The 13,063-nt window shown below is 39.3% G+C and overlaps 1 protein-coding gene across 1 annotated transcript in view; it reads left to right on the forward strand.

The window, feature by feature from the left end:
* Positions 1-1,036: 1,036 nt before the first annotated feature.
* The window catches only part of DYNC1H1 (dynein, cytoplasmic 1, heavy chain 1), a gene marked incomplete at its 5' end in the record, with an annotated part of 42,353 nt that continues 30,326 nt past the window's right edge, over positions 1,037-13,063 (forward strand). Inside the window, 22 exon segments of the mRNA XM_009703983.1 lie at positions 1,037-1,124; positions 1,724-1,897; positions 2,107-2,362; positions 3,340-3,526; positions 3,706-3,977; positions 4,115-4,342; positions 4,844-5,920; positions 6,190-6,369; positions 6,983-7,132; positions 7,381-7,527; positions 7,675-7,815; positions 7,957-8,133; positions 8,246-8,356; positions 8,439-8,558; positions 8,773-9,012; positions 9,591-9,746; positions 10,111-10,224; positions 10,852-10,962; positions 11,043-11,252; positions 11,648-11,794; positions 12,020-12,186; positions 12,902-13,060. Of these exon segments, the coding sequence (XP_009702285.1) occupies positions 1,037-1,124; positions 1,724-1,897; positions 2,107-2,362; positions 3,340-3,526; positions 3,706-3,977; positions 4,115-4,342; positions 4,844-5,920; positions 6,190-6,369; positions 6,983-7,132; positions 7,381-7,527; positions 7,675-7,815; positions 7,957-8,133; positions 8,246-8,356; positions 8,439-8,558; positions 8,773-9,012; positions 9,591-9,746; positions 10,111-10,224; positions 10,852-10,962; positions 11,043-11,252; positions 11,648-11,794; positions 12,020-12,186; positions 12,902-13,060 (4,612 nt within the window).

Consider the following 13,063-nt stretch of genomic DNA (forward strand, 5'->3'; position numbering starts at 1 on the left):
TTGATGTCTCCTGGTTTAATAGCAGTTATGTGGGGAGAGTGGATTTTCTGATTGACAACCAGTCTCCAAACTTAACAGATTCAGAACCTCCAGCGGCCTATAGAGATCTTGCTTGCTCTGATGCTATTAAAAACAATATTATTATTGAAACTTGTGCATGGACTAGATAGTACTAAGTAAATTATTAATTACGAATACAATAAAACAGAAGCCATATTTCTGAGTTGTGAAAACTGCTGTGTGGTATCACTAGCTACACAGCCTGCGAACAGCTTTCCTAGGGGTTCCTGTGGTATCTAGTGCAGTGTTGTTCTGTGACCAGGCTTCTGGTGCTCGGGATCACAAATGTGACACCCTAAGGCTGGGTGTCCGGTGAAGGGCCGGAAGGAAATCAGAGCAGGATGAGAGTCCACTGTAATGTGTCCTGTCAGAGTGTGTCCCCCAGCAGGGAGTAACCTGCACCGAAATCACTGCATTGCAGCACAGCTGCCTGCATCCCCAGCAATTACATCATCATCTGTGATAACATTGGTTGTGGTAATGCCTGAGTACTTCCCATGGCTTGGGTTTTTGTTTTGTTGGGAGCATTTTTATTCAGAGGCTTGGTTTCCAAATCACTTTCAAAGAAAGTCTGAAAATATGAAGCAACCTTTAAAAGAAAAAAGCAGCTGTTTAATGTTCTCGCCGAAGTGTAGTTATCCTGGCAGCATATCTCTATAAATAAATGCATATTTTGTATTGCAGAAGATTTCTCTCTGGGAATGTGAGTTCTAATTTAGTTCTTGTAATGTTTGTGGTTTTCTTTTTTTTTTTTTTGTATAGCAACCTAAAAAAGTTAATGGAGTTTTGTTAAAAAACAGTGAACCCGCTCTGAATCTGAGGGTTATTGCAAAGCTAAATTTAACCTAATTTAGTTAATTAAGTCAGTGTAGAAATTAAAGGTTAGAAAATAGTCTGGTAATAGCAGAAGATGGTTGAGAGAGAGTGGCAGATACCTTAGAAATAAAATATTTCTTACATAGCATACTTTTTGCAGAGGATGTGGGAGATGAAGGAGAAGAGGAAAAAGAGTTCATTTCCTACAGTATCAGCACTGACATTCATTATGGAATAAAATCAAACAGGTGAGTTAGTAAAATAGATCTTGACATTTCTACCTTATCAATGCAATACCTACACAGATTTACCTGCTTTACCTACAAATTTACCTCCAGTTTACCTAGAGCTTCAGGCAGTGTTTTTATTCAGGTGGGGCAATAGCTTTTCAAGGTGGAAGATCTGATAAAACAAGGATGTGTCATGAGAGTGAAAAGAATGGACTTAGGACTTCTAGCTCTGAGGTTGAAGAAACAAAGTCTTATTAATTCAGCATACATGCAAATGTAACACACACAAATTGGGTTCAATAGTCTTTGGTTATGTCTGACTCTTGCATGTTTGTCCCTTATCTTAATGTATATTTGACTCTGAAGCTTCATAAGATATGTGCCTATTTAGTGTGCCCATACTGCAGAGTCGTTATTGATAGCTAAGTTTGATTACTGAAGTATAAAGGTGTTTATTGGGACACTTGTATTCAAATCTCTTAGAAGAAAGATTATAAAGTATGATGATGCAGGTTAGCATTTGACTCCTGTGGCCTAAACTTGCAGTCAGATTAAAGCTATTCTAACTGTCGCTTCAGTTTCAAATGTTTAGTTGGTAACTCTTCTCTGTTCTGCAGCCTGGCATTCATTAAGCGTACACCGGTGATTGATGCCGACAAACCAGTGTCTTCCCAACTGAGAGTGCTCACTCTCAGTGAAGATTCTCCATATGAAACATTGCACTCCTTCATTAGCAATGCGGTTGCTCCTTTTTTCAAGTCATATATCAGAGAATCTGGCAAAGCAGACAGGTAAATCAGTATAAATACTGCACTTCTCTGCTAATGAATTAAAGTAGGTGTTTAATGAAAAAAAACCACAGTGACTGTTCAAGGTAAGTTGTGAAATTGTTTGCATATGAGGCTGTTGCTGACTCTGGGGGAGTAGTTCAGATGTCTTAAATGTGTTGTGTATGGTTTTTGGTTTTGCTTCTTATATGGAAACATCTATGCTTTTTCAGGGATGGAGATAAGATGGCTCCTTCAGTTGAGAAAAAGATTGCAGAACTCGAAATGGGCCTTTTGCATCTGCAGCAGAATATTGAAATTCCGGAGATTAGCCTACCAATTCATGCAACGATTACTAATGTTGCCAAGCAGTGTTATGAACGTGGAGAAAAACCAAAGGTTACAGATTTTGGTGAGAAGGCTGAGGATCCATTATTCCTCAATCAGCTACAATCTGGAGTCAACCGCTGGATTAGAGAGATACAAAAGGTAAAAAAAAAAAAAACACAACAAAAAAAAACCCCAACCACCCAAAACCCAACACAAATAAAACCAAAAAACAAGTACTAGACTATGTGATAAGAATTTCTATGTCGTACTATGTATCTTCTTCACAGTTTAACTGGTAAATACTGCTCCATGCAGGGTACTCTGAAGACCTGAGACCGGTTTTCTGAGTCACCAGAGATGCTAGTCTAAATTAGACTAAGTCTAATTCTAGACTAGACTAAGCCTAGTCTAATTTTAGAGTCTAGTCAAAATTGTTGCGTAAGTAGCTGAGAGCATGACTATTTTATCTCTACTGTAATCGACTCAACTGACAGTAACTTTGTGAATTTTGTAACTATTCTTCAAATCTTTACAGCAGATTGAGAGAAACAGGTCTTGTTGGTTTGTTTTGTTATTTCCCCACGTGCATCCACAACCACTTCAGAACAGTTGCTCCAGTCATATCTTGTAATCTCTTGTACTCCTGCCTGTTACTTTTCAAAAGAACTGTGCAGTTATCTTGCTGTCAGTCAGAAATAGCATCTCAGATACTACTCTGGCCTTTTTTTTCCTCCGTAGGCACAGTAAGCACCTATTGCTCGTGGAACAGTGGTGTATTTTCTTACTCCAGAGCATAAAATGTTTGTTTTCTTGCCTGGCTCATCTGTCATTAATCCAAATACAGACACTGATCAGGAAAGTGGACAGGTGACCTTTTTAGGCTATGCTAAAAATATTACATGAAGGTCCTAAAACCAGCCTTTATGACCACTGGAATTAAACTTTGGCTCTTGTTGTGCTGCAGTTCCTACACTTCTCACAGAATGAGTACCAAAACTGTCTGAGGTTGGATTATTAAAACCTAGTAGATGTTACGTGTTTCAATTATATTTAGTAATAGAGCAAGTTTTTACAGTTGAAGCATTTAAATGAAATGCTTTTCTCCCTCCCTTCTCTTTGTCTCTGTTACTTTTAAGGTGACCAAATTAGATCGAGATCCTGCATCAGGCACTGCATTACAGGAGATAAGCTTCTGGTTAAATTTGGAACGGGCTCTGTATCGCATTCAGGAAAAACGTGAAAGTCCAGAAGTTCTTCTGACCCTGGATATTCTGAAACATGGCAAACGTTTTCATGCAACTGTCAGCTTCGATACAGACACAGGTAAAATGTCTGTTCAGTAAAATTTTTCACGAATGTCCTAAAGAACTTAAGCTGTTAGGAAACTTGAACATTGTGGTACAAAGAGCAATGCTGTTTAGAGTAAACTTGGTCTAGTTAAAGCTACAGATTTGATTAATGAAATGAAAAGTTAGGTTCAAAATTTTTTCAATTACATTTAGGTCTAAAGCAGGCTCTGGAAACAGTGAATGACTACAATCCGCTGATGAAAGACTTCCCACTGAATGACTTGCTGTCTGCTACTGAGCTGGACAAAATAAGGCAGGCCCTTGTTGCAATATTTACCCATTTGAGAAAAATCAGAAACACAAAATACCCAATCCAAAGGGCATTGCGTTTAGTGGAGGCTATTTCAAGAGATCTGAGTTCTCAGCTCCTTAAAGTGTTGGGAACCAGAAAACTGATGCATGTTGCCTACGAAGAGTTTGAAAAGGTATGTTCATGGTTTTGTGATACTGGTGGCTGTATTTTTGTCTTGTGGCGCTAGTGGCTGTATTTTTGTACTGAATAGCGACTTTAGCTCCCAAATGAAATGCTTCCTGAAGGTTTCTATTCTAAAACTCTCTTCAGGTAATGGTTGCATGCTTTGAAGTATTCCAAACCTGGGATGATGAATATGAGAAGCTACAAGTTCTGCTGAGAGATATTGTGAAAAGAAAAAGGGAAGAGAACCTGAAGATGGTGTGGCGTATCAATCCTGCTCATAGGAAACTCCAAGGTCGTCTTGATCAAATGAGGAAATTCAGACGTCAGCATGAGCAGCTGAGGGCAGTTATTGTGAGAGTCTTGCGACCTCAGGTAATATTCTTGTTCATTATCAGACAGAAAATCTGTGTGGCTTCTTCAAGAGAATTCACTGTTGCTTTAAAAAGTTAGCAACACAGAACTAACGTAACATTGAGTTTTGCTGTCTGCTTCCAAAAAAAGTCTACTTTTGAACCCTTGCTAATAGGCTTAGCTTTAGTTCTGACGTACATCACATACTACGTGACCATGCTCATGTTAATAGGTACAGCAAGTCCAGGCGTAACATAGAGGAGATTAATAAGTGTAAATAGTTGAGCTTGGCTAAACAACAGAGGAAAATGGGATTATGCTGCACAATAGTGGAAGTTTGTAAGGTAACTGTGTTGCCCTATCCCTCGTGGAACTTAGATCTGAAACATGACTGAAAGTTTGTTAAGGATTTGGTATTAATTTGTAGGTTTTTTGCATTGCTTGTTAGAACAGACTGTGTTTAGGTATTTGTAGGTAGAAATTTTGAAGCATCCAACTCACTAAATTGTGATTGTAATGCAGGTAACCGCCGTTGCCCAGCAAAATCAAGGAGAGGTACCTGAACCACAGGATATGAAAGTAGCAGAAGTCCTTTTTGATGCTGCAGATGCTAATGCAATTGAAGAAGTCAATCTTGCTTATGAGAATGTTAAGGAAGTAGATGGATTAGATGTTTCCAAAGAAGGTACAGAAGCCTGGGAGGCAGCAATGAAACGATATGATGAAAGAATTGATAGAGTTGAAACAAGAATAACTGCCCGTTTGCGAGACCAGCTTGGTACAGCAAAGAATGCCAATGAAATGTTCAGAATATTCTCTCGATTTAATGCCTTGTTTGTCAGACCTCACATTCGTGGTGCTATTCGTGAATATCAAACACAATTGATCCAGCGTGTAAAAGATGATATCGAGTCTCTTCATGACAAATTTAAAGTACAATACCCACAGAGTCAAGCTTGTAAAATGAGTCATGTTCGTGACTTGCCTCCTGTGTCTGGTTCTATAATTTGGGCAAAACAGATTGACAGACAGCTCACTGCTTACATGAAGCGTGTTGAGGATGTTCTTGGCAAAGGTTGGGAGAACCATGTAGAAGGTCAGAAGCTAAAGCAGGATGGAGATAGCTTTCGCATGAAGCTCAACACTCAGGAGATCTTTGATGACTGGGCAAGAAAAGTTCAGCAACGTAATCTTGGTGTGTCTGGTCGTATTTTCACCATTGAAAGCACTCGTGTTAGAGGCCGAAGTGGAAATGTCCTGAAACTGAAAGTCAACTTCCTCCCAGAAATAATTACACTTTCAAAAGAAGTCCGAAACCTGAAGTGGCTTGGTTTCCGTGTTCCACTAGCAATTGTCAACAAAGCTCACCAAGCAAACCAGCTCTATCCATTTGCTATTTCTCTCATTGAAAGTGTCCGCACATATGAACGAACATGTGAGAAAGTAGAAGAGCGTAATACTATCTCACTTCTGGTTGCTGGCTTGAAGAAAGAGGTGCAGGCTTTGATTGCAGAAGGAATTGCGCTTGTGTGGGAATCATACAAACTCGATCCATATGTACAGCGCTTAGCTGAAACTGTCTTCAGTTTCCAGGAAAAGGTTTGTTTTATCTTTCAAATTCTGCAAAATTTTGATGCTTATGCTTCAGTAACGCATGGTTAACCAAAAGTGGAATTGGATAGCTGATGGCCTGTTCTGTAGCTCTTTGGTTATGTAGCCCATTGAGTTGGCTCAAATTGGCCAGCTGAATGGACCTTTTAGCACCACTAAAATTTGGACTTGCTGCATCCAAATAAAGAGACGTGGCTAACCATCACTGCATAATTTATTGTTGCCTCTATCTAACCTGTCAAACTAAACCCTTTTAGGTGGATGATCTGCTCATTATTGAAGAGAAAATAGACCTGGAAGTGAGGTCGTTGGAAACATGCATGTATGATCACAAGACTTTCTCAGAAATCTTGAACAGGGTTCAGAAAGCTGTGGATGACTTAAATCTTCATTCATATTCGAATTTGCCAATCTGGGTCAATAAGTTGGATATGGAGGTAGGTTTGAGATCAAGAAGTAGTATATATTTAGAGGACACATTTTAATCAGGTATAAAATGTTTTTTGGTTATACTCTTCAGAGTCATTGAGGGAAAATGTCTCTCTCCGTTCTTTGAAAATTTATGTGGTTTTAGTATGCAGAAGATGCAAAACCTGTTTGTTTTTAGCTGTTAACTTTGGGGATCAATAGTTCAAGGGAATTTTTGTCCTTTGAAGAAAAAAGTTTTATACAGCTTGACTGTCTAGAAGGTGCTGAGGACTGAGGTAGACAAAGGGTGGTGAAAATTTGCTATGCCGGTGGTGAAGACTCATTGCCTTCATGTTGTTTGGTTCTGCCTGTTGAGTTAAGTTTTGGGTTATTGAACACTAGGCCAAGTTCAAAGCAGTTAAAATTGTTTAATTCCATTAAAGTCCATGAGGACAGGGGAAGCTTTGGATTGATATTCAGTGAAAAATTATCAAAACTCTTAAGCCTCTTTAATGACTTAGTAAAGGAGCATGTGGCTCTTTGAGGCACCATAGTGTGCCTGGTGTCAGTACATATTGATAGTGGGGATCTTTATGCAGTGAGTATGCAGCTTTTTCCTCCAGTGTGGCTTGCTTTCTTCAGATTGAAAGAATCCTGGGTGTTCGTTTGCAAGCTGGACTGAGGGCCTGGACCCAAGTTCTTCTTGGACAAGCAGATGACAAAGCAGAAGTTGACATGGATACAGATGCTCCTCAAGTGAGCCATAAGCCTGGTGGTGAACCCAAGATCAAAGTAAGTTTTGGTGTGAGGTTTTTTTTGTTATTTTTTTCCTTATTGTCAATTACTTAAAGCAAGAATTCTGTCTGAGGCTTATATGGGAGATAAATATTTCTCCTGCATCTGGTTTTGGAGGACTACTTGGCTCTTTCCATTTAATTGCAAGTTGATTTTTCAAAAGCATGTGCTACTTCTTGAAATCCAAAATTCTTGTCTACGTGTAGTACTATCTACCAGTAAAATTGTTTTTACTGTTTTTGCAGAACATTGTACATGAACTAAGAATAACCAACCAGGTGATATACTTGAATCCACCAATTGAAGAGTGTAGATACAAACTTTATCAAGAGATGTTTTCTTGGAAGATGGTAATCCTCTCGCTACCGAGAATTCAAAGTCAGAGATATCAGGTAAGTGTAATGAAGCTGTATCTAAGTCTGAGCAATTATTTTCACTTTGCAATTAATTGCGCTCGATTATCTTAGTGTTTTGCTCTAGGACTGAATCCGAGTGTTCTAGAAATTCATGTATGTCACATCTATAATTGTGGTTCTTAGGTCGGAGTGCATTATGAGCTGTCTGAGGAAGAGAAATTCTATCGTAATGCATTGACAAGGATGCCTGATGGCCCTGCAGCCCTGGAAGAGTCATACTCTGCTGTCATGGGAATTGTAACTGAAGTGGAACAATATGTCAAGGTAGGAGGCTGACACCACGTAATACTACAGCTAAAATGAACATGGACTTTTCTCTCAGTTTTCCTGGGGGTTGGGGGGACACACATCTTTTGGAATATACTGAAGAAATTCTGAAGATTGTTTGTGAAATATCTCAATTAGGTTTGGCTGCAATACCAGTGTCTGTGGGATATGCAGGCTGAAAACATATACAACCGTCTTGGAGAAGACCTGAATAAGTGGCAAGCCCTTTTAGTTCAGATACGAAAGGCTAGAGGAACATTTGACAATGCAGAAACCAGAAAGGAATTTGGACCTGTTGTCATAGACTATGGCAAGGTAAGAAATTGTAATTATTGTTTGTGATAAATGAATTAGATTTCAGAATGAGTGTGTAACAGAGAATAGCAAGCCCGACAAATTACTATCATGTAACTTTATTCAATTGTAGGTACAATCAAAGGTGAACTTGAAGTATGACTCCTGGCACAAGGAAGTGCTCAGCAAATTTGGCCAAATGCTTGGTCAGAATATGACAGAGTTTCATTCACAAATTTCTAAGGTAAAACAAGTCCAAATTCCAGTTTTTCACTTTCAGATCAACTGTTCTAGACTTCTAAAACACTGATTTGTGCCCTGAACAGTCCCGCCAAGAACTGGAACAGCATTCGGTGGATACTGCCAGCACATCAGATGCGGTGACGTTCATCACATACGTGCAGTCCTTGAAACGTAAAATCAAGCAGTTTGAAAAGCAAGTTGAGGTATGTTGTCTTGCTAATGATTCTTCTGGAAATGTCAGGCTTAGCTCTTAAGATGCTTCATGATACTCAAATTCTCTTGAGAACAGACTTGAACCTCATATCCTGAGGAATCCTATGAACTCTATAGTGAGCGCTTGTTAAAGTATGTTGAGTATTTAGCCTTGAGACTTCAGTTAGTTTTGTCTTTTTAACTTACAACGGCCGTCTCTTGTAGCTTTACCGCAATGGCCAGCGCTTGCTTGAGAAACAAAGGTTCCAATTTCCATCCTCTTGGCTGTACATTGACAACATTGAAGGAGAATGGGGTGCCTTTAATGACATCATGCGTAGAAAGGATTCTGCCATTCAACAACAAGTAGCAAATTTGCAGATGAAGATAGTTCAAGAGGATCGTGCAGTGGAGAGCCGAACAACTGACTTGCTAACAGACTGGGAGAAAACAAAGCCCGTAACAGTAAGTAGCGATGATTAATACTCATTCAGCAAATGGGGTAGATTCTCTGAGTTCAATAGAAGTAGGCAGTTTATTTTTATGCTTTTTTTGCAGTTTTTCATTTTAGATGATGATAGAAGTCTTTCTGAGTGTTCTGTAATAACTTGCCAATGTGTTGGGGTTTTTTGTTTTGTTTTGGTTTGGTTTTTTTGTGGGGGTGGCAGAGGGAAACTTACCCTTAAAGTGTAGGCCTCTGTTAGGTGCAAAGAGCAACACAACTTCAGTTATTAACAAAGCTTTGGCTGAAACAAGTGATATGTCAGAGGCGTGCATCTAGGAGGATTCAGAAGCAAGCTGCTTTTTTGCCTTTTTTATTTTTTTTTAAAACCTTTTTCCTAAAGTGCTATTTAGTAAAGCTAAAAACTGCATGTGAAGGTGGGATGAGACTTATTCTGGATTAGTATGTAGCCTTATTGTCAGCAAACTGGAAATGGAAAAATAATGAGACAAACCAACGTTTAGTATTTGGTCCTTGCTTTTAAGTTGGTTTCAACTTAATTGTAGGATTTTTGGATTAATGTATCCCATGCAAACTCTAGGGAAACCTACGTCCAGAAGAGGCTCTTCAAGCTCTTACCATTTACGAAGGAAAATTTGGTAGGCTGAAGGATGATCGTGAGAAGTGTGCGAAGGCCAAGGAAGCTCTGGAACTAACAGATACAGGACTACTCAGTGGCAGTGAAGAGCGTGTCCAGGTACAACCTGCTTACACAATTTCTTGTAATTTTGGATAAAAATGTTTCAGCTCCATCTCCCTCTCCATTAAGAGGGTGGCTTGTAGCCTGCAGTATACTAGTGTCAAGACACAATCTCCACACTCATTCAGTTCTAGTCTTAAGAGATTGTGATCTCTTCCGTGACTGTTTTATTCTTGTGAAGCTGTTATGTGACCTGAGTTGCAAAGATCTCATCTGGGTCACTTGCTGTTGCAGTTCTGTTGAATTGACAAGCTGTCTGAAGGTTTTTGACATGTTAAAAGTATTCTGTTTAGCTCCCCATGCTCATGACTTTGAAGAAATTAGGAATAACTGCTGATGTTTGATACATTCTTTACTATAGGTAGCCCTTGAAGAGTTGCAGGATCTCAAAGGCGTCTGGTCTGAACTGTCTAAGGTCTGGGAACAGATTGATCAAATGAAAGAACAACCCTGGGTTTCAGTACAGCCTCGCAAGGTACTTCACTTCTGTATACATAAACAGTGTAACTACTGCAAGTATATGCAAATTAGGAATTAGAGCTTTCAAGATAGACATACTCAATTGTCACATGCCAGATCACTTTCAGTGTTTAAGTGCCTTTTTCAGTATCTTGTGAGCATGTTTCTTCTCATGCTAAGCTTAAAAAAATTCACAGGGTTTGACGCAGCTTAAGTAATTTTGCAGGGGATTTATGCAATTCTAGTAGTTTTGAAACTGAGATTGGACTGCATCTATAGAGAAGAAACTGTGCTGTTTTTAAATAGGCTGTTGGACCTCATTAGGGAAACTTCATTATATGGTTGGATGAACGGCATCAGTTTTAGTTCAATGCTCAGGAGGTAGAGAGCGGTAGGAGCACTAAGCCTTAATCTGCCTGTGACAGTACTATGTCATAAATCTTAATCAGACCAATAAAACTACATTCCCAGCGTAGAGTAACCACATCTTACACAAATATGGGTAACACTAAAAGAGCTGTACTGTTGACAATATCTCATTAGCGAGAAATTTCTGTAAAAATATTTAGACAACTTTAAACTTGCACAACTATGTGCACAGCACTTGCCGAGAAAGATTTCATTGTTTTTATATTCCTGACAGCTTCGACAAAACTTAGATGGTCTGCTGAACCAACTGAAAAACTTCCCTGCCCGCTTGCGACAGTATGCCTCCTATGAGTATGTTCAGAGGCTTCTGAAGGGCTACATGAAGGTAAGTTATATTCCTTTCTAAAATGCATGTATTTTGTGGTTCAAGTTCAAGGATCTAACTTGCTTTCTTTTCTCCTGTAGATAAACATGTTAGTTATTGAACTGAAATCTGAGGCACTTAAAGATCGTCACTGGAAACAGCTGATGAAAAGGCTTCACGTTAACTGGGTTGTCTCAGAATTGACCCTGGGTCAGATCTGGGATGTTGATTTACAGAGAAATGAAGCAATCGTCAAAGATGTACTGCTTGTGGCTCAGGGAGAGATGGCTTTGGAAGAGTTCTTGAAACAGGCTAGTATCAGCTCTTGTATGTGTGCACATAATAGGAAAGCAAAGGCTTGCTGTCAGGTGGCTGATGCTTGTGTAGCAAAATTGTCAGTCTAAGCTGTTGATACAAGTGCTGAGACTCCATGGAACACTGTTTTGGGGAACAATTTAAACCTATGTAAGCTTCCTCTGATGAAACTTGCATTATTTGGGAAAAGCAGTCCTTGATAGTGATTTCAAAGACCCCACCTTGTTTAAGTTTTACCTAACTGCATCATATTCTCAACAAAAGCTTGAGCGTAAACCTAGAATCCTTGGGTAAAAAAAGTAAAATCTGAATACTGTAATACATTTCTACTTTGTAACGATGTTGGAGCAGAAATGATTGATGTCACATCTTAAATACTTTCTTTCTTCAGATAAGAGAAGTGTGGAATACGTATGAACTGGACTTGGTCAATTACCAGAACAAATGTCGTTTGATTCGTGGATGGGATGACCTTTTCAACAAAGTGAAGGAGCACATTAACAGTGTGTCTGCTATGAAGTTATCACCATACTACAAGGTAAAATGGAGAACAAAGCTAAAGAATCTTGATTTAATACTGCCTTCCCATATTGCTTAGTTTATATATTTGCCAGCAGGCACTATATTCACTATTTAAGTTGACAGACAATTAATTGCATATGCGTACTTCATAACTGTCAAACAACTGTTTTCTCTAGTAATTATTAGCAGTCAAATGCCTGATACTATTAAAATGAATATTAATGCAGCATTTAAACTTCAGGTGTTTGAGGAAGATGCCCTTAGCTGGGAAGATAAGCTGAACCGTATCATGGCACTCTTTGATGTCTGGATAGATGTCCAAAGGCGATGGGTCTACCTGGAGGGTATCTTTACTGGTAGTGCAGACATCAAGCACTTGCTGCCTGTGGAGACCCAGCGGTTCCAGAGGTAACTTTTTAATTGTTTTGTTCTTTTCTTGCCTCCCTTGGGGTACCATGCGGACAGGCCTGCAACTTCATGACTTCAGTGTAGCACTCTCTAAGTTGAAATACTAATTACTCTTACTTGGTCCAACTGGATTAGAGCCCTGCTGTAGACATAAGTTCATCAAGCAAACAAATACGGCAAGAGGTGCGTGTAGACAACTATGACAGAAAAAGGTTTATTATAAACAGGCTGATGTACAATTTTTAGATGATGATTGGGATTCAGGTGGGTTTTCTTGCGAGTTCCAGTCAGTTACCTCAAGGATTTTTCTGGCATTGTGGCTTCAACAAGCAGGCTGACTTCTGTTGCTGCAGCCTTTAGTCTCACCTTTCAAATATCATTTTCTTCCTCTGCTTTTAAGTTGCACTGGTCATTCTTACTCATTCCACGCGCTTCCAGTCAGATCAAAGAATCAGATTTGTGCATCTCTTCAGGAAATGAAGAAAAGTAGACCTTCAGCAGTCAAATTGACAGATTGAACATGGCAAAGAAGTTAGATTTTGTTGTTGTGGACTTGAGGTAGATTAAGAGCTATTTTGGGAATTTAGCCTTGTGTTCCCTAGGGCAGCCGCAACAATTAGAGAGGCAGTGGTCGTTTGGAGACGAGTAACTTTGGTGTTCTGCAGGCCTATGGTTACCAAGTTTGCACTAATGTACTGTGTTATTTTACTTGCAGTATCAGCACTGAATTTTTGGCACTCATGAAAAAGGTGTCCAAATCTCCACTTGTGATGGATGTTCTTAACATTCAAGGTGTGCAGAGGTCATTAGAGAGACTGGCAGACTTGCTTGGGAAGATACAAAAGGCACTGGGAGAATACTTGGAGAGAGAGAGGTC

This window comes from Cariama cristata, unplaced genomic scaffold (assembly GCF_000690535.1).
Source record: "Cariama cristata isolate BGI_N322 unplaced genomic scaffold, ASM69053v1 scaffold38420, whole genome shotgun sequence".
NCBI classification, from domain to species: Eukaryota; Metazoa; Chordata; class Aves; order Cariamiformes; family Cariamidae; genus Cariama; species Cariama cristata.